Consider the following 22,262-nt stretch of genomic DNA (forward strand, 5'->3'; position numbering starts at 1 on the left):
CATCTCCCTGTGCGGCGCTGGGGGGGGGGCGGAGGACGGAGGCCACAAATGACAGGGGGGGCACGGGCCCGAGTGCCCCCCCCCCCCTGGATCCACCACTGGCGCCGGTCACTGGACCTCCAGGTTTATGACCCAGGAGTCCATCTGCGCATGTGCAGAGTGATGCGGGCAGCTGCATGGGATGCTGGGAAGATCCCTCTCAGGTAGAATGAGGAAAGAAGCCTACAGGCTTTTATAGTGTTACCCTCTGCCAGGGCCATAACTAGGGGGCTAAGGGGGCATGTGCCCCAGTGCAGGATTTGAGGGGGCGCCGAGGAGTTACAGAGGAGCAGGGTTGTGTTTGTTTTTTTACTGGCAGTGCTGTACTGCTCCAGTGAGACAGCAGACGGCTCCTGGAGCAGCATCTCTGACCCACCTGTAAGCCTGCACCTGGCTCTGAAGCTGTGCAGGTGAGCTCTAGTACCTGGGATCTCTCCTATGCCGGCTGCTGTCTTAAACTCTCTTCTTTGCCATGCAGTGCAGCAACTAGCATGCGGTGCACCATGCAAGCTATAGAAGCAAGCTGTTGGTTATGTGTTTTTTAGCAGAGCACCAACCGATAACAAGCTGCCAGCTACATACTGTTTCAGATGTATTAAATGAAGACAAACACTGCATGCTAGTTCCAAGTAGTCATGTTGAACAAGGCAAGTTGAACAGGAAGTCACACCCCCATCACAAGCAGCTACATCTATATAACTCACATGGCACCACTAGGTTAGATTAACATTACACAAACATCTCCCTTTTTTTTTTTATATGCTGCAGGTATAACATAACTAACAATGCTAACAATGTCCTCCCTTACTTTGTTTATTTTGAAACTATAAATCAAGTCTGTCAGGTGGCCGTGAATGACGGCCACTACGAGTAAAAACAGGACGTTGAGTCGGAGATGAATTTCGTTGGGCAGGAGTCTGTATAACTCTAGCGGGTGATAATGATGGACTGCCATCCGGAATGTCTGCATGTTCCATGTTCTCAATTTCTCCATATTCAGGTATAACAATCTGTGGCCTTTCAAATTCCTGATTCACCATTGGCGCAACTGGCTCCATAATCAAGCCAGGAACGGAATGCCCAACATTCTCATGTAGTATTGTCCCTTCAGCTACTCGCAAATCCACACGATTGTGTATGTACAAATTACCTTCCACAACCACAAGATATGAGTGTGGTGCAACCTTGCGCACACAGGTACCAAGTCTCCAACGGCCTGTGCGATCTCCAGGAAGGGGCTTCATGCGAATTGGCTCACCAATAGCAAGTTCAGGCAACTCCTTAGAAGATTTATCATACCCCAGCTTAGAAATCTGCTTCCTCTGCTGTAGCAATTTAGGCACACCTTGGACTACACTCGGATAGAGCAAAGTGCTGGCTACTGGTAAAGATGTCTTAAGTCTCCTTGACATCAGACGCTGTGCAGGACTAGTCCCCATGCCCTCGGTGGGTGTATTTCTCCAATGTAATATGGCCTTCCATTGGTCTGTATTATCACTGCTAGCTTTTTTGCACAAATTCTTTACTATCTTAACTGCAGACTCAGCTTTACTATTCGATTTTGGATAACGTGAGGATGAAGTAACATGCTCAAACTCCCATTCAGAGGCAAATCGTCTAAATTGTTCACATGCAAACTGCGGTCCATTGTCCGAGATCACTCTTTCAGGCTGGCCATAACGTGCAAATTGTGCCTTGCAGTGCTTTATTGTAGTCTCAGATGATAAGTCTGGGAGAAGCTCAATTTCCCAAAAATCAGAATAATGGTCCACTATTAACAGAAAGTCTTTGCCTGCATAAGTAAATAAATCCATGCTGACAATCTGCCATGGACGCACTGGTATCTCATGTGACATCATAGTTTCTTTCTGTTGCGCATGAGCATATTCATTGCACGCCGAGCAGTTACCAACATAGGGGTAAATTTACTAAGATGGGAGTTCTATTTAAGATGGGATGTTGCCCATAGCAACCAATCAGATTCTACTTCTCATTTATCTAGTACCTGCTAGAAGATAATACATGGAATCTGATTGGTTGCTATGGGCAACATCCCATCTTAAATAGAACTCCCATCTTAGTAAATTTACCCCATAGTTCTTAATCTCACTTTGCATGTTAGGCCAGTAAAATGTATCTCTTGCTTGTCTGTAGCATGCATCACCTCCAAAATGGCTGGAATGTATGCGTGCCAGCATCTCGGATCTCAAAGATTTTGGTATGATGACTCTTGGCCCCTTGTACAAAATGCCATTCTGTATGCTGATCTCATCTCTAAATGACCAATAGTCCCTCACTATGATTGGTGTCTCTTCTTTTGAGTCCGGCCATCCAGCCAGTACAATGGACTTCAAAATCTGCAGGCTCTCATCAGTCATGGTGTGCTGCTGAACCTGCTGCAGTCGCTGATCAGTGACATTCAGATAATGTACCTGGTTATTCTTTGCAAAGTCAGTCATTACCGGAATCATGGTGCACACTGCGTGATAACTCTGAGCTGCTCCAGAACCCCCATCCATAGCTATTGCTCTACTAAGAGTGTTACTGATATAAATCTCAGGGCCTGGCTTGTAGGTGACACAGAGATTGTAATGCTGTAATGTTAATATCATACTCTGAAGTCTTTTAGGTGCACACAGAAGAGGCGTTTTAAAGATGGCAATTAGCGGTTTATGATCAGTCTCCACTGTGATCACGTCCCGGCCGTATAGAAAATAATGAAAACGGGAACAAGCAAAGACAATGCTCAAGCACTCCTTTTCAATTTGTGCATTTTTCTGCTCAGTTGGAGTCAATGCTCTTGAAGCAAATGCAACTGGTTGTCCTTGCATCAAGCAACATCCCAGTCCGGTTTTACTCTAATCACTTTGTACAGTGACTGGCTTGGTAACATCATAATACTTCAGCACAGGTGTAACTGTGACCAAATGCTTTATTTCCTCCACAGCCTTATCATGCTTCTGAAGCCAGTGCCATATCGAATCTCTGTCCAGAAGCCTGCGCAGGGGTTCACATACCTCTGAGAGGCGAGGCATAAATTTGGCCAAATATGTCACAAACCCAATCAAACGTTGCACGGACTTTACATCAGTGGGCTTTGGCATTTCCAAGACAGCTCTAACTTTTTCAGGGTCAACTTTCAAACCTTCAGAGGACAGGATATGACCATGAAAATGAACCTCTTTTAACTTAAATTGCAGTTTCTTCACACTAAGGCCAGTATTTACTAATATTCCTGATTGAGTCGGTTTGTGGAGTGTTTAAACTCCTTTGTTATCGGGTGCATTTTCATGCAACTTTTTGAATTGAGATACGCTAATTTAGGAAGCTGTCGTCTTATTTGTTTTCGTGTTTTCCGATGTCGTTGGCATTCGTATTTTTGGGGGTCATTTACGGCCGACATTAATGTTTGCGTACGGGTTTTTATTGTTTGTACTTGGGTTTTTTTCTATGTTAAACGCGGCAGTGTTTTTTTTAGACCACGGCCGCATTTTCACTTTTAGTTTCGGTTTTCATCCCCGTTCGTGATTGGTTGTGTTTCAGATGTAGGAGTGTCTGTGCGCCCAAACCGTCCGCACCTCGTGGGTTTAGTTAGTGGTGAGGAGAGAAGTTGTGCAGTGGAGTTTGGTGAGTAGTGTTTGTTTGGAGGAGTATTTTTTGCGAGTTCTGAGTGTTGTATTGTGTTTGAAAGTAGTTTTGTAATTCTTGTTGTCTTGTATTTTTTGGTTTTGTCTCAATTTTTGTCCAAGTTTTTTTTATTTATAGTCGTGTGTGTGTGTGTGTGTGTGTGTGTGTGTTTGTGTGTGTGTGTGTGTGTGTGTATGTATATATATATATATATATATATATATATAACAAGTAACGAGTGTTTTGTTTGTCTTTTTTTTTCTGTGTTAATTGTTTAGTCACACAATTATGTGTGACTCAGAGGTGGCTGAGGTGAGTGAGGTGGAGGGTGTTAGTGAGGGGGAGGAGGTCGGTCAGGTGGAGGAGGTGAGTGTTAGTGAGGTTAGTGAGGTTAGTGAGGTGGAGGAGGTTGGTGAGGTTGCTGCAGCAGCCTCAAGTGACAGTGATAGTGACAGTCAGACAGCTCCGCAGCCACGCACCACTACTAAGACTGGGCGGAATGTAAAGTTTAGTTATGCAGAAAATGTGGCATTGCTGCGGGAGCTGATGAAGTATCAGCGGCAGCTATTTGGGCCTGAGTCCGCCAAGGTGCCAACATGGAAGAAGACGTGTTGTGGGCGAAAGTAGCTGCTGCTGTAAATAGTGAGGGGGTGGTGAAGCGGACGGAGGACACGTGTCGCAAACGGTACTATGACATAAAGCGACGTGTCAAGTCCAAAATGGCCAAGGAGACGAAGTCGGCTCGCAAAACCGGTGGTGGTCCGCCCTTTATTTCCACATATCTGGACTATGAGGAGCCCATGCGGACTATAATCCCTCCAGAAGTAGTGTCTGCAGCCCATGTCCGGGATTCCGATCGCCCCAGGAAGGATGGTGAGCATGTGTATTTGCCTTAATATTCTATGACATTACTTCTGGCTTACTGTATGTTTTAAATGTGTGTCATGTGACATTGCATATTACTCCCATCTTCAAGTGTGCGTCATCAAATACATTGTTTTGGGTCATGTTTCATACAAAAGTCAATGTAACGTCTTACTTGCTTGTATGTCATGTGGTTTTTGGACAGTACATTTTCCATGTGTAGTTTGGACTTGGTGTGTCATTGAATTGTCCAGCAATAATGTTTTACTTTTGCACATTGTACATTTTGAAAGTTGGACTATGTTTTTTATTTCAGTTATCCATGTGCAATGTTTCCAAATCAGTGGTTGATATGTTAGAGGCTGGAGTAGTGCAAAGTGTCTTTGAAGGCAGTTACATGTGTAATTTCATTAGTACTCAATGTAATATTGTTTAAGTCAAGGCCACTATTTGCTGATTCATTTTGAGTCTGTATTTGTACACTGACACAACAACTGCAAACTTAGTTATCTTACTGTTTTTTTTTTTTTTGTTTTTTTTGGCCTCATATTGTGGTAATGTGTGTTTGGAGTGTTACATCACAGACCTATTTCTATATTGCATCTGTAATTTTTTTTCCTTTTATTAGAAAATGAAGCTGTGTGTGTTTTGGCTTGTTAGTGTATGTTTTTGGAATTGTGTCCTATGTCTGTGTCCTGTGTATGATTCCCTGTGTTGCACTTTCCATAGTGCATATGGCTATTGGATAATGTTTTGAGTTTGATGTTGTGCTTTTTGTGTTTAATGTCCTTATTTTTAGATTCATAATAAAACATCCATTTTTTAAGATGTAAAGTTTATAAGCATAATGGGTGGATGTATTAACAATAGCATGAATATTTATTTTATTTTTTTGGATTTACAGTGTTGAAAAAAAGCAGTACTGGTCGTCCTACAGTCACTCCCATCACATCTGATGATGATGACGCTGCGGAAGCAGGTAAAGTGTCCATTGTAGTATAGGTTAGGTTTGTAAATGAATGGCCATAACAAATGTCACTTTCAATACTAGGTCCATCCAAAGAAGTCTTAAGCAGCAGAAGGCACACTTCTGGAACACACCACAAAAAACATCTGCCAGCAAAGAAAGCAAGGTCTGATGTCCAGGGCCAACCACAGCAGGCTACCCCGCCACGAAGATTATCTACTGTTTGTTCGGTGCCCCCACTCCAAATTTTGGACACACCTCCAAGACGCCAACCACACTCCCCTCATCTTGATTGTGAGTAACAAACTGTGATAACAAATAAAAATGTCAGATCTTTAAAAAAACATTTACTTAAACTCATTAAGTAAATACCCATCAAAATCTGCTATACTTACCCAAGTCAGTAAAACATGAAATGGAAACCTAACAAAATGGCCTTTACAACATCCAGTAAAGATATGTATGTCCACTTCAGCCATACAGTAGCACATTGTGTGGAAGATGCTGCAACGGAAACTCATGTGTAAGCTTTGCAAATAGTAAGGTTGTTAGAATCATTTACACATGTGTGTTTGTCCTAACATTGCCAACTGCATACAAAAACATTACTATGTTTTGGTTGGAGACACTATAAGGCAACACATTATGGATTACAATGTGTTTTTAGGTAGAAATATGTCTGATGTACCATACAACTCATGTGTTTGCTTTCACAATGAAGTAATTAGACACATTTGCCACAAACAGGCATATGTATGCATTTAAGTAATGAGTGATGATGTTGCTAGGCCGGATATCTGAAAGCACCAGTCCATTACATGTGTCCCATGTTTAGTGCTTTGTACCAATGTATTAAACATATGGATAAGTAACGGATAAATGTTTTTAATATTAGCTTCTAGTCCTGGTACCAGCATCCCTCCGCAACAACAGCAACACAGTGACATGGATGACACAATCATGTTAGAAATGCATCCAGTAATCGAAGGAATCAGCCCCCCAGCACCTGTAAGTACTCCACCACAGCAAAGCACACCACCACCCCAACACAGCACAACAACACCAGTAACACAAGGCCCTGATCAAGTGTTCTGGACCATTTGGGCTAGACAGCAGGCCACTAATGAAGATTGCCTGCATAGGCAGACCCAAATGTTTACAAGCCTACCATCTCACCTCAGACGAATCAGCAGAAATCTGAGTAGACAAAATGAAACAAACACAAGAATTGCAAATACCATGGAAATCATGCGTGCAGACATTACACATGTCATGGGCAACTTACAGCGCATAATGGAAGAACAGCACAGACAACAGCAAAGCTATATCAACATTTTAGAAAGCAATCAAATGATCAATGAATCCATGTCCAGAATTGTAGACAATCAAAATGCTGCAACACGTGAACTCAATGCCACCCTCACTAACCTCAATGAAACACTCAGATCCCTGCAGCAACAGCAAACAAGCAGCAGTTCTGGTACGACAACTCCAAATGTAACGCCAGTGTCATCACCACCAAGGCGCTCCACCAGAGCACGCCAACACGACAGTGGTAAAGGCAAAGGCCAGGACAAGCAACCACCCAAATAAACATAAAAAAACCACACCCATTTCTTTAAAGAGAAGAGAAACAAAACACTTACCAAGTGTATGATTAACAGAATATATAGAACACTTAGCTCCTTGACAATTTGTACAACATCATTAATTATAACTGGTACAAACAACAGGAATTTTGTACGCACATTTCTTCTTTATCATCTTTGTATTTTTTGTTAGCAGGAAACTGTTGTTTGAGCTGCACATAGATGTTAGCATGCAGAAAGCAGACCACTTGATTTTTTTTCTAATCATTACTCTTTCTAGATTCTAATCATTATTTGAGCCAGCAGACAGACTAATTGGCAGCCAGGCAGATTGTCTTAAGCAGGCAGAAAGAAGACCACTTGATTTTTTTTCTAATCATTACTCTTTCTAGATTCTAATCATTCTTTGAGCCAGAAGACAGACTAATTGGCAGCCAGGCAGATTGTCTTAAGCAGGCAGAAAGAAGACCACTTGATTTTTTTCTAATCATTACTCTTTCTAGATTCTAATCATTCTTTGAGCCAGAAGACAGACTAATTGGCAGCCAGGCAGATTGTCTTAAGCAGGCAGAAAGAAGACCACTTGATTTTTTTCCTAATCATTACTCTTTCTAGATTCTAATCATTCTTTGAGTCAGCAGACAGACTAATTGTCAGCCAGGCAGATTGTCTTAAGCAGGCAGAAAGCAGACCACTTGATTTTTTTCTAATCCTTACTCTTTCTAGATTCTAATCATTCTTTGAGCCAGCAGACAGACTAATTGGCAGCCAGGCAGATTGTCTTAAGCAGGCAGAAAGAAGACCACTTGATTTTTTTCTAATCATTACTCTTTCTAGATTCTAATCATTCTTTGAGCCAGTAGACAGACTAATTGGCAGCCAGGCAGATTGTCTTAAGCAGGCAGAAAGAAGACCACTTGATTTTTTTCTAATCATTACTCTTTCTAGATTCTAATCATTCTTTCAGCCAGCAGACAGACTAATTGGCAGCCAGGCAGATTGTCTTAAGCAGGCAGAAAGAAGACCACTTGATTTTTTTCTAATCATTACTCTTTCTAGATTCTAATCATTCTTTGAGCCAGCAGACAGACTAATTGGCAGCCAGGCAGATTTATCCATGACCAATACAATTTACAATGTGAATTGTAACTGTTTTACATTTCTTCTGTAGACGAATTGACGAGAAAAACACAATTGAGTTGGCTAAAAGTGTCCTAATATGTTGGGGGTAATATTTAGATAATTCAGTCCGAAAATGACTGACATTATTGTTGTGTAATGTTTGTGTGTGTTAAAAATAAGTAATCAGATTTAAAAACATGATGCAGAAACAACATTTGAAATATTTGAAAGTTGAACACAAATGTGTGTAATAATGGATATATGTTTTAAAATGTGTATTGCCTTACAAATCTACAAGTTTTGGCCAGTAAACATAAGGAAATAAATTATTTTGCATGAGAGAAGTTTGTGTCCCTTTTATAGGCATCCTAATTTAGGTTAGAATGATTTGTAAGTGTCAACACATGTAAACACGGCTGAAAAAAGCAGGTCTATTTTTTTGTTGCGTTTTTTAACGAATCGCAAACAATACGACCACAATTGAGCACTCAGAGACTAACACCCAAATACGAATGAATAGTGAATTCCCGTATTGTATGAAATAACAGGCGCGTTTGATCGATGGTCTATTCATTCGTATTTGTGTACTTTGCCGTTCAAACCATTACGAATGTCCCAAACACTGCCGAGATTTGTGCTTAGTGAATTCCCGTGTTGGGACTTAGAAAAAAAAACACAAATCGGCCAAACTCGGATTTTTTAGTAAATACTGGCCTAAGTCTTAATTTCACTTGTCTGCAACGATCCAATAGCGCTAGCAACTTGCGGTCATGATCAGCCTCCGCTTCCTTTACTGTCTCGCCACAGCCAACCACAAGAATATCATCTGCTATCGGCTCAATGCCGCTAAGTCCAATCAGCAATTCGTGTTGTTTTCGCTGGTAAACCTCAGGTGCTACGGAAACTCCAAAGGGAAGTTTAAGCCATCTTTTCCTACCCCAAGGCGTCCAAAAGGTTGTCATATAGCTGCTTTTTTCATCCAGCTTACATTGCAGAAATGCATCACGTGCATCAACCAGTGTAAAGACTTTTGCTTTGGGCAGCTTATATAAAACATTATCCAATGTCGGCATAATATAATGAGATCTACGCAGTGCTTGATTTAAAAATTTAGGATCAATACAGATTCTTAACTTGTCAGGCTTTGCCACAATGACCATATTGCTAATCCAGTCAGTTGGTTCAGTCACAGGTGCAATATGCCCATCTGCTTCATACTGATCAAGCAAACACACTGAGGAAGCCGCCGACGGCACATTGAGGTGGAGAAACGCGTATGTGGAGGAGAAGAAAAGTGAGTTCTTTACTAGCCGGCCGGCTAAAGCAAACTATTTACCGATCATCAGGCATACTCTGTATTAAGGCTTAATAGTTCAATAATCAGCTCGATACCCGGACATCCGGACCCCAGTGCTAAGGGGGAATAGGGAGAGTGCTCCCAGACCTGAATTATATTGCAGCCTATACTACATCCAGAGATAGCCCTGGGATCGTATGGTGGAGGAGACGGCTAATTTACTAGCTTGCTGAAAACCACAAAACAATACTACATTGCTGACTTATGGAACTGTTATAATTGATAATGAATATATAACATAAGCATATAGACATAAGGGACTAGAAGAATAATTGAATCCCTCATTGATATATATTCTTCAATCAATTTGCGCATTGCAGGGACGCCTGCAATGTTATATGATCTATTTGAAGCAGTGTCATAATCGGCAATACGGATATGTATACCATGTGTGTACTCAGTTCTTAAATTTGTGTTGCGTATATATTAATTTTAGCACTTTAATAGTATTAGAAATTTGTATAAGCATATGAATGCCATACTATACATTGTTTTATGAAATCCGGCCGGTAATTGTTTAATTATACTTAATTGCAATAGAAATAAAAAATCTTTTATATTGGATACTAAGCGCGGTTCCTATCTGTTTTGTCTTGATCAAGCAAAGCTTTCACTTTCAGCTTGAGGGCTACAGGCACATTGCGTGGAGCACACTGGAATGGCGGAACACTTGGATCAAGTTCAAAATGTATTTCCCCAGGAACAGACTTCACTGGCCACTTGAACACATCATCATAGGCCTCTATTATCTGCTCTTTCCTCAATGGTCCAGACAAATCATGTTCCATCTTATGTAGCTCAGAAGGAATAGTAAACTGCATCAACCCCAAACGCTCACATGTGGAACCTGACAATAATGGTTTCTGGTGGGCCTCTACAATTTCAAAAGTAAGCACGTGGGTACAGTATGTCCACTAACAACACATTCTGTTCTGAACCGTCCCAATGATTTCATCAGCTCTCCAGAATACAGCTTCAGTTTAGTGTCACTTGGCAGTAATGGAACTCTAGGAGCAGGGGCGGAACTGTGGGAGGCAGTGGAGTCGGCTGCCGCCGGGCTCCTGACCTCAAGGGGGCGCTTCTCCACCGTCTCCCACTGCCTGATCATCGCCGCTGCTACTTTTTTTTTTTTTCCCAACTCATTCTTGCAGACGGAGGGGCTAGGGGCGGTTGGCCCAGAGGGACACCATGTGAGTCCCTACTAGGTCGGTCCCATGCAAACATCCGCGGCCGGCTGACGCTTGCTTCCGGGTTTGCGTTCCAGCAGCTGGAACACAACACAGAAGCTATTATCTGCTCCAGGCTCCAGCTAGCTGCCACTTCCGGGTGCCGTTAGACGGGAGCAGTGTCTGCAGCTGCAGGGCTCGTGTTAGTGGAAACATGTGACATGCGCACCTGTTTCCAATTCCATTGCCATTTGCTGTGTAGGGGCCGTTGTGGCCGGACAGAGCTGCCAGGGTGGTCAGAAGTGAAGCCATACCTCAGCAGCGTCAGGTAATTAACTGTCTCGAGACATCTCCACACTAGCTGACATCTGATCTGCACGGCCACAGTCATCAGTGTTGTGTGCAGCCCACTGCCTATTCATCTCCCCCTCCTGCAGCTCCTGCTGTTAACTGTTTACTGCCATTCCTATAGCCAGGGCCCAGGGTGGGAGCACAGGAACTGATACTCTATGTGGTGGGAGTCGTCAGCCCTAAGGATTGTGTCAGTGCACCTGATTTATGTATAACACATCAGACCCCCTGCTTGCTCTGCATGCACACACACAGTAGGTAAACATAGGCTTCTGGACCTGGCACTGCAGGGGTTACTTTTACTTCCCCCTTCATCTGCTTCAGACAGTGTGCTGGGAGATAAGAATCGTCTGACCATAGAGGACGATCTGATTGGATAGTATGGGGGCAGGTGGGAGGTGTACTGTACTGTGGCTTGCTGAACACTGTTTGCAAGTGAAGCGGGAAAGGTCCCATCCAGAGAGGTAAGAGGAGAGGAGAGGAGGGGGCATGGTAAAAAGGATCACTATTGCATACATTGCCTTCATGGGCAATTAATACCAATTACATTGACATCATCCATTTTTACTAGTAATTATTGGCTGTAATTAGTTTTTTTTTAATTTTGTTATTGATGACCAATATAGTTGTTCATTACATTGGTCCAATATGTAATCATAGGGGTAATTCAGACCTGATCATAGATGTGCAAAAAAACGCACATCTACGATCATTTTTTCTGACATGCGGAGGGACGCCCAGCACAGGGCAAGTCCACCCTGCATGCCGGGTCCTGCTCCCCCCTTCCCCGCATGCAGACATGCGAAAGCATCGCTCGGCGGCGGTGCTTTTGCATGGTTTGAGTAGCCCTCTGCGTATGCAGCCTGCAAAGGCAGACAGCTGCCCACCGTGTTTTGGCCCGCTGCGTGTGCGTTGACACCCCGTTCCCGTCCTCCTCCAGGTCTTAAACTGCGTTCTGAAGAGAACGCAGTTTAGGACCTTGCACATGCGCTTATCGGTGTACGTGCATGTGACAGGGTCTGAATTAAGCCTCAAGTTCAGCTGTACGAGCAGTGCAGATACATTCATGTGACAATTATTTCTAATTGTTATACATTTGTAGATGTGGGTGGGGTGCGGGGGTCGAGGTGTAGTTGGGGGTGCTTTAATAAATGTTAGAAGCATTGTGTTTTGTGTGTGCATGTTTTTAAGTGAGGTGTGTGTGTGTTTTTAAGGAAAGTTGTGTGTTCAAGTAAAAGAGGCATGTGTATGTGTGTGTGAGGCATGTGTGTAAGTGAGAGGCGTGTGTGTGTGTGAGAGGCATGTGTGTAAGTGAGAGGCAAGGATTAAAGGAGGCATTTGAGCATTTCTACTGGACTAATGGCCCTCATTCCGAGTTGATCGCTCGCTGGCTGCTTTTAGCAGCATTGCACACGCTAGGCCGCCGCCCTCTGGGAGTGTATCTTAGCTTAGCAGAACTGCACCAATATATTTTCATGCAGTTTCTGAGTAGCTGCAAACCTACTCCTACCTTGCGATCATTTCAGACTATTCAGTTCCTGTTTTGACGTCACATACACGCCCTGCATTCAGCCAGTCACTCCCCCGTTTCCCCAGGCTTTCATCTGACACGCCTGCATTTTTTAGCACATGCCCGGAAAACGGTCAGTTACCACCCAGAAACGCCCCATTCATGTCAATCATTTACCGATCAGCAGAGCAACTGGAGTCACTCAACCTTGTGTGAAACTGCATAGTTTTTTGTGAAAGCACATCGCGTGTGTGCACTGCGACCCATACGCATGCGCAGAAATGCAGATTTTTAGCCTGATCGCTGTGCTGCAAACAACGGCAACTAGCGATCAACTCGGAATTGCGGCCTATGTACAGAGCGCACACATGGTCTGGGTACACGCTACCTTACAAATATATGGAGGGGTGTCTGTTTCTGAATGTGTGTGTGTGTGTGTGTGTGTGTGTGTGTGTGTGTGAGTGAAGAGGCATGTGTAAGTGAAAAAAGGCGTGTGTGTGTGTTTTTTAAAATATATTGATACACCGCTGCGCCAAAGCATCTCCATCGAGACCCGCTGGCGGGTGAGGGAGCACTGTAGGTGTACTATAAAGGTATGCTGGTGTCTGTTTTATTGTAATGACTGACTTGGAGTGCTTCCAATTTGTATGTGTATCTATATTACTGTTGGGAAAGGTACCTGAGCTCGCTACTACTAATCACCCTGAGTGTCGGATAGTTACGTATGGTATGTATGTGTATATGTAGGGGGGCACCAACATTTATCATGCCTCCGGGCGACTGGGACGAACTTACGCCACTGTCTAGGAGCCAATTTCATCTTATCTTCCAGACTCATAACATCACATGTTGCCCCTGAGTCTAATTGACATGGTTGCCTCTTATTATTCAAAGTCAGATGTGCAAACCACTTTTGGCCTTCTGATCTTATAGTACCAATACATTCTGTTGAATAAATCACCTCAGCGCTATGGGTATCAGCTCCAGGTGTTTCATCTACTATGTGTACTTTTCCTGCTTTATTCCAGCTCTTGTTTGATAAGCACATTTTAGCAAAGTGATTGGTAATACCACATGATCTACAGGTTTTCCCAAATGCTGGGCACTGCTCTTTCCCTAGCCTGTGCCTATTACCACAGTATTTACAGGCCATATATTTGGCTGCTGGTGAGTTCTGCTGCCGATTTGTACACTTTGGGCTATCCAGCAAATCACCCCTGCTGTGCTGTTGTCTGTCTGTAACATTGACATTATCAATCTGTCTGTCTATTGCTCTGATTCTCTGGTCAGTGAGCTCTGCTGTGCAACACATTTCAATAGCTGCTGACAGATCTAAATTCCGCTCTCTTAAGAGACGGCGGCGTGTGTTTTCACAATTTATGCCCAATACTAATTTATCTCGTATAAGTTCATCTTTCAATGTGCCATACTCACAGGTTGCTGCCTTTTCTCTCAGCCGGCTAACAAATTTATCAATGGATTCACCTTCCTCTTGTTTACTGCAGCCAAAAATATACCTTTCATAAATGACATTTTTTGCAGGCTTAAAGTATGCCTCCAATGCATCCAGGATTGCTTTTACATCTGTTTGTTGCTACGCAGAAAGACTCAGGCTGTGCTTATAAACATGACGACATTCACTGCCCATCACTCTCCTCAGTGTGGCTGCTTGCACCTCAACTGATTTATCATTCAGGCCTGTAGCTAAACAAAAATCTTCAAACTCAGCTCTAAAATTCTCCCAGTTGATGCACAAATTGCCACTCATCTGCATCCCATCAGGTGGAGGAATATTGTTGCTAGTTGCCATGTTGGTGTACTCCCACTCCAGAGAAGGCAGACAAGTTTAACACAATGGTGATTCAATCCACTTGATATCTATGCAATCCTTATCCTTTTCTTGTCACTGCAGGCAGGGCCGTTTCTAGACAATGTGGCTCCCAGTGCGAGATTTCAAAATGCGCCCCCCCCCCCCCCATTGGTATAAAAAAAAATTGCGTGCCCCCCCCATATAGCCAAAAAAAAAGCATGCGCGCGCCGAAGGCGCGCGCGCTCCCGACAAGGCTGTGTGGCCTGATTAAAATGGGCGTGGTCTCATTTCAGTGGGCGTGGCCTCATCTGATATCACACCCACCACAGGGGGAAAAAATAAAAATAAAAAAGTCCCCTTTTTACACATTACACCAGGCAAGTGTCCCCATATTACACAGCGCGGCAGGCAGGTGTCCCCATTTACAAAGTGCGGCAGGCAGGTGTCCCCATTTTATACAGTGCGGCAGGTGTCCCCATTTTACACAGTGCGGCAGGTGCCCCCATATTATACAGTGCGGCAGGTGCCCCCATTTTACACAGTGCGGCAGGTATCCCCATTTTACACAGTGCGGCAGGTGCCCCCATTTTACACAGTGCGGCAGGTGCCCCCATTTTACACAGTGCGGCAGGTGCCCCCATTTTACACAGTGCGGCAGGTGCCCCCATTTTACACAGTGCGGCAGGTGCCCCCATTTTACACAGTGCGGCAGGTGCCCCCATTTTACACAGTGCGGCAGGTATCCCCATTTTACACAGTGCGGCAGGTGTCAAGTGGGGAGAGAGAGAGAGAGAGAGAAAGAGAATACTTACAACTTGCCACTCTTCGGGTCCCGCGCGCCGGCCGCCTCCTCCGTCGATGGTTATCTTCTCCAGTCCTCTCCTCCCTCTCTCTTCCACCCGAGCGCTCCTGCTCGGGGGGCGGGGCTTCGCGGAATGACGCGTTTGCGTCGTGACGTAACGACGCAAACGCGTCATTCCGCGAAGCCCCGCCCCCCGAGCAGGAGCGCTCGGGTGGAAGAGAGAGGGAGGAGAGGAGTAGTCACGAAGTGCCGCGGCGGGCGCCCCGTGCGGTTGCACGGCTCGCCCGCCGCTAGAAACGGCACTGACTGCAGGTCTTCTCATAAGCTTGAGCTGCTGCTCTGCCAATAATCAGCATCATTTGTGGGCTCGGGAACTTCTGACACCATGTTTCAGATGTATTAAATGAAGACAAACACTGCATGCTAGTTCCAAGTAGTTATGTTGAACAAGTCCGGTTGGACAGGAAGTCACACCCCCATCACAAGCAGCTACATCTATATAACTCACATGGCACCACTAGGTTAGATTAACATTACACAAACACATACCACTGAGAGGACACGCTGCCCCAAGCATTTGTTTGTTAACAGGTGTAGTCACCGATGTTACATAAATAAATGCTCACTGTGCTAGCTATCCACTTGACAACCTCCAACTCTCACCAAGTACCACTACAGCAGCTTTGTGGTGAGTTTAAAGACTGACTTTATTATCTACACCAGGCATGTCCAACCTGCGGCCCTCCAGCTGTTGTGAAACTACATATCCCAGCATGCCCTGACACTGTTTTGCTGTCAGAGAATGCTAAAGCTGTGTCAGGGCATGCTGGGATGTGTAGTTTCTCAACAGCTGGAGGGCCGCAGGTTGGACATGCCTGATCTACACTGTGCTCCCAGTTAGCAGTATCAACCTCTGCTTTGCCTCCCAGATGTGGGGGATTTGGTGTAGCTTATAGGGGGATGTAGTGTATTGATGTAGTGTATCATATAGGGTATGTAGTGTAGTAATGTATTGCAGTATATAGGGGCATGTAGTGCACTGTTGTGGTGTAGCATACTGTATAAGGGAATGTAATGTAGTGATGTAGTGTAGCATATAGGGTATGTAGTGCAGCGTATAGGGCATACTTGCCTACCTGACCCTCTCCATGAGGGAGAAAATGCTCTATTCCTAGACTTTCCTGGTAATGTATGATTGCCATCACCTGTGGTGAGCTAGGTAATTGATAAGAAAGATGTTTCACCACAGGTGATGGCAATCATACATTACCAGGAAAGTCCAGGAACAGAGCATTTTCTCCCTCATGGAGAGGGTCAGGTAGGCAAGCATGGTATAGGGTCATGTAGTGTAGTGCAGTGTATAGGGGAACGTAGTGTAGTGATGTAGTGCAGTGTAAAGGGGATTGTAGTGCAATGATGAAGTGTTATGATACAGTGCAGTGATATAGTGCAATGTATGGGGACACACAGTGGGGCATGTAGTGGAACACGCTGCTGGGGGGCATGTGACACTTAGGGCTTTTGGGGCACATAGGGGCATATTGTCTAATAGTATCCCATTTTTATTAAATTTTTGATAATCTGATTATTTTAGTCTGACAGGGTTTATTTGTTTGTTTGTTTGTTTGTTTATTTATTTGTTTGTGTTCTTTTTCTCTTTTGGAGGGCGCCAAATTACTGCCTTGCCCCGGGTGACGAAAATCCTAGTTTCGGCCCTGCCTCTGCACAGAAGCGCCGGCGTCCAGGGCTTAGTACATATGGAAATGCTGTAAAAAAAACCAAAAACTGGTGTTTTACCACATTTTCCCTTTAGTACATATCACCCTAAAGCTGCACTGTGATTGCTTAAAGCTAAAATCGCAGAGGACTGTATACCACTCTATGGTCCTAATTCAGACCTGATCGAAGCAGCAACTTTGTTAGCACATGGGCAAAATCATGAGGGTCATTCAGACCCGATCGCACACTGCCTTTTTTTGCAGCGGCATGTGTGCGGCGACGCGCTGGCCGGCAATGGGGGTCACCGGACAGCGATGGATTCTGCAGCAGCTTCTTGCAGCAGCGATCGCAAGAAGATTGACAGGAAGAAGGCATTCGTGGGCAGCAACTCACCATTTTTAGGGAGTGTCCAGGAAAATGCAGGCGTGCCCGGCCGTTTCCAGGGAGGGTTCCTGACGTCAGCTCCATCCAGGATCATCGCAGCGACTGAGTAAGTCCTGAGCTGTGCAGAGAGCTGCACAAAATTTAGTTTGTGCAGCTCACTGCACAAGCGTTCGTACCACTGCACAGCGATTACCCCCTCCCCTGTAGGTGGCGACTTCCTGATCGCTGCAGTGCAAAAAATAGCCTGCCAGCGATCGGGTCTGAATCATATATAACATGTGCAGAGAGAGTTAGATTTGGGTGGGGTGTCTTCAAACTGAAATCTAACTTGCAGTGTTAAAAATAAATAGCCAGTATTTACCCTGCACAGAAACAATATAACCCACCCAAATCTAAATCTCTGCAAATGTTATATCTGCTCCACCTGCAGTGCACATGGGGCCTAATTTAGACCTGATCGTTTGCTAGGGGATTTTTGCACTGCTGCGAGCAGATAGTCGCCGCCTCTAGGGGAGTGTATTTTTGCTTTGCAAGTGTGCAAACGCATGTGCAGCCGGGCGATACAAAAAATATTTGTGCAGTTTCTGAGTAGCCCAGAACTTACTCAGCCCTTGCGATCACTTCAGCCTGTCCGGTCACGGAATTGACGTCAGACACCCGCCCTACAAACGCTTGGACACGCCTGCATTTTTCCAACCAATCCCAGAAAACAGTCAGCTGCCACCCACAAACGCCTTCCTCCTGTCAATCTCCTTGCGATCGGCTGTGCGAATAAATTCTTCGTTAAACTCATCACACAGCAACGATCCACTTTGTACCTGTGCGAGGCGCCTGCGCATTGCGGTGCATACGCATGCGAAGTTCTGACCTGATCGCAGCGCAGTGAAAAATCCTAGCGTGCGATCAGGTCTGAATGACCCCCATGGTTTTTCCCATCTGCTAACAAATTTGCTGCTATGATCAGGTCTGAATTAGGCCCTCTATTTCCACTCTAATGTTGGACTGTGTTCTTGATGGGTTCATTTATTTCCTGAGCAGGGCCTGTTACTGTTTCTTATCTGAATCCAGATGGTTTATGAAATCGTCATTGTGTTGCAAATGTCCCAAATCCCTGTACAGAAAATGGAAGTGAGATAATGCATTATTGTTATGTGCCAATTGTTTCCTCTCAGGCTACAATAAAATCGATCCTTGTTATGTGTGATCATTGGGGCTAATTCAGACCTGATCGTAGCACTGCAAAATTTTGCAGGCCTACGATCAGTCACACTGACATGCGGGGGGACGCCCAGCACAGGTCTATTCCGCCCCGCATGTCAGGCCCGCCCCCCCGCAGAAGTACAAAAGCATTGCACAGCGGCGATGCTTTTGCACTTCAGGAGTAGCTCCCGGCGAGCGCAGCTTTTGCATGCTGGCCGGGAGTTACTCGTCGCCCGGGTCGCAGTGGCTGCGTGTGATGTCACGCAACCGCTGTGGCCCGCCCTCCGCATGGCACGGCCACGCCTGCGTTGGCCGGACCGCACCCACAAAATGGCGGCCAAACGCCACCATGCCGCCCCCTCCCGCACAGCAAACGCCTGTACCTGACTGACAATGTGGCGCCGGCGCATGCGCACTTCTGACCTGATCGCTGCGCTGCGATGAGTGGAAGCATGCAATCAGGTCAGAATGACCCCCATTGTTTCTAAAAAGGGGGAAAATCTCACAAACAGGCCTGACTCTCTAATCACAACTTGAACCTGGTCCTTGTAAGTACCCAATACTCAGTCTCACATCTCTGGCACCAACAGAGAGGTATAAATACATACAGTATGATAGATAGATAGATAGATAGATAGATAGATAGATAGATAGATAGATAGATAGATAGATAGATAGATAGATAGATAGATAGATAGATAGATAGATAGATAGATATTCACTAACCTGTCCATAGCACATCCAAGTGATAATATAACAAAGAAGACCACACAAGAAATTGTCGAAAATATAATGATGAAAAGGTATCTTTGTAGAAATGAATCATTCACACCCTCTATTGGGGTCGGGCTGGTGACTTCAGCACACGAATCTAGCAACGACCAGTTAGAGACAGTATAATATAGACAATGCATACAGTCAGAATCGAGAAGAACAAATGAAATAATAAATATGAAAATAATACCTAATACACTGCCATTCTTTGTGAAGATAGTTTGACTCCATTCACTTTCGTGAGGTGCACAAACCTTAAGTGTTTGAAATTTTAGCTGTATTTGGAAGCAGTTCTCTGGATACAGGTTTTGGTCATAAAAAGAACAATAGAACAATGCCTTCACTGAGGAGCATTTTGAAGATGGCATAGTTATCTAACAACCAAACACAAGAAGACAAGAAATAAGATGCAATAGTGTACTTGTCTCAAAAGGAATAATGGTGCTCACTCAGAGTTGATTGCTCGCTAGCTGTTTTTAGCAGCCGTGCAAATGCTATGCCGCCTCCCACTGGGAGTGTATATTAGCTTAGCAGAAGTGCGTGCGAAAGGTTCGCAGAGCGGCTACAAAGTATTTTTGTGCAGTTTTAGAGTAGCTCAAAACCTACTCAGCGCTTGCGATCACTTCAGACTGTGTTCAGATCCTGTTTTGACGTCACAAACACGCCATGCGCTTGCCCAGCCACGCCTGCGTTTTTCCTGGCACGTCTGCGTTTTTTCGAACACTCCCTGAAAACGGTCAGTTGACACCCAGAAAGCCCACTTCATGTCAATCACTCTGCGGCCAGCAGTGCGACTGAAAAGCTTCGCTAGACCTTGTGTGAAACTACATTGTTCGTTGTAATAGTACGTTGCGCGTGCGCATTGCGCAGCATACGCATGTGCAGAAGTGCCGATTTTTTGCATCATTGCTGCACAGCGAACGAATGCAGCTAGCGATCAACTCGGAATGAGTACCTATGTGCACACAGCAGCATCACTGAGACACTGTGAGGGAGAATGCAGACATATAGATGGTGTTACCCATTGGAGACAACAGGGCTGACTGTGATCCGACTGATCTCTGTGCACAGATGCAAACAGCGAGATGCACAGGTGCAAATGTATATACATTTGATGTTCTGTTCTGAGTTATAAGGAAATGTGGCACACCTGTCTTTCATTGATATGGGGAGTTTCAGGGTGGCAACATGTGACAGCATGGAACCACCCTGAAATGACATGGGAGTGTCATAGTAGTGCCGTGAGCATGTACCTAAAGCGCTGTGCAATTCTGAGTTGTGTGCATACCCCTTTGATGCAGGACTCACTCAGGCACCAGAAAATGGGGTGTAGTCTATGAAAAGGGGGCGTGGCTTTGTGGAAATGCCATGATTGCGAGCCACACCTTCCATTTTCATTGCAAAGCAGTGAGTGACAGGAGTCTGGGAGACTCCTGTCACTCACTGCTTTGCAATGAAAATGGAAGGTGTGGCTCGCAATCATGGCATTTCCACACTGCTCCCACTGCGGGCCATGCTATCCCTGGGCGGGACAGTCCCCAAAAAAAGGCTGTCCAATGAAAATCGGGACAGTTGGGAGGTATGGTTCTGTGTATGGAGAAGGGGAGCCTGTTTCTGATGGATCTCCTGCATCTAGCATGAGGCTGGTGCAAGTGTACATACTAAATATGGTGGTTGCCACGACTGGCATAAAATCAGTGGTTAGAAAGGGATTCTGCTTGCAAATGCATGAACCCCCATATTAGCCCTATGGAATCTCTCATTAGCATTAGATAGCAAATCAGGCTTCCGTGGCTGCCAGCAGCTAAAGGCACTCTGCGTACGACTCAGAATCAGCCACTATAGCTTCATACTTTCATACTCTAAAAATGATTAATATTATATTAGCATGCCTCCCAAATGTCCCAATATTAGCGGACAGTCCCATTTTTCGAACACTGTCCTGCCATCCCACCCGTGGGCCACAGTGTCCTGCAGCAGTGGCAGAGGCAGAGGGAGTTGGGAGGGCCTCCTTTCACTTGCTGCTTAGCAGAGCTGCAGTGAATAGATTCTTTGCGTTAGCCCATTGCAGCCTATGAGCTACAGATAGCAAACATAGCTGGTAGATGGTTCCTCCAGAACCCTCCTTGGTAATGGCCCCGCACATATTTTCGGAGCCCCTGTCTCTGCCATTGCTCTGTCATACATCTGCCCAGTGTAATTGCATTCTGCAATGTGATATTGGGCACTAATACGTGCCCTGATCGTATTGCAAATGCGATTGTTGATAAATGCGCCTCTAAATTATGTTGATTTCTTGTTAGTCTATCAAGTGGTTGGACAACCCATGTTATTTTGACAATTGCTTCTAACATCATAAGAAATCAGCACCAGAACTGACCTTCCATCCCATGTCATTGCTGCTCTTCCACTGTAGAACCATTTGAAAGCAATAGTTTGACATTTTTATCTTATACTGTGGTATTGTAGTTTGAACGGTTATTTTATCATTTTGCCATGTAAACGTCACATTCTCTGGTGGACCTGCATAGATGTTGGCATCATTTGGCAGTTAGTACTTTACGTTAAAGTAATAACATATTAGTAGAGTCATCTTTATGTTCACTTAATCAAAATCTTCCCCAGAATTCTGCAAGCTAAACAATATTTTATACTGGTATAAAGATGTTCTGTAAATGTCCCTTTTCTCTATGGAAATTGTATAGTCACCTTGATTGGGCTACTGAGTAGTCATTAGCTTCCTGAAGAACATAGGGGGTCATTCAGAGTTGATCGCTCGCTAGCAGTTTTTAGCAGCCGTGCAAACGCTAAGCCGCCACCCACTGGGAGTGTATTTTAGCTTAGCAGAAGTGTGAACGGTTGTATCGCAGAGCGCCTGCAAAAAAAATTTGTGTAGGTTCAGAGTAGTTCAAAACCTACTCAGCACTTGCGATCACTTCAGACTATTCAGTTCTGATTTTGACGTTACACACCCGCCCAGC

At 44.7% G+C, this 22,262-nt stretch overlaps 2 protein-coding genes across 5 annotated transcripts in view; one reads left to right on the forward strand and one right to left on the reverse strand.

Annotated features, from left to right (window-relative positions):
• Nucleotides 1–22,262, reverse strand: part of LOC135019438 (cytokine receptor-like factor 2) — an 88,863-nt gene that overhangs the window by 40,458 nt on the left and 26,143 nt on the right. For both annotated transcript variants that reach the window (XM_063953098.1, XM_063953099.1), the window contains exons 2-4: nt 21,662–21,804; nt 19,472–19,655; nt 19,234–19,378 (exon numbers count right to left, since the gene is read on the reverse strand). In XM_063953098.1, coding sequence (XP_063809168.1) covers nt 19,234–19,378; nt 19,472–19,655; nt 21,662–21,804 — 472 coding nt within the window. The remainder of the gene's footprint in view (nt 1–19,233; nt 19,379–19,471; nt 19,656–21,661; nt 21,805–22,262) is intronic.
• Nucleotides 10,768–22,262, forward strand: part of ATP4B (ATPase H+/K+ transporting subunit beta) — a 290,606-nt gene continuing 279,111 nt past the window's right edge. For 2 of the 3 annotated variants that reach the window (XM_063953100.1, XM_063953101.1), the window contains exon 1: nt 10,769–11,059. The gene's annotated coding sequence lies outside the window, so the exon portion shown is untranslated. Of the gene's footprint in view, nt 11,060–22,262 lie in introns of all 3 variants that reach the window. The other variant, XM_063953102.1, reaches the window with a different exon arrangement.

This window comes from Pseudophryne corroboree, chromosome 2 (genome assembly GCF_028390025.1).
Source record: "Pseudophryne corroboree isolate aPseCor3 chromosome 2, aPseCor3.hap2, whole genome shotgun sequence".
Lineage (NCBI taxonomy): Eukaryota > Metazoa > Chordata > Amphibia > Anura > Myobatrachidae > Pseudophryne > Pseudophryne corroboree.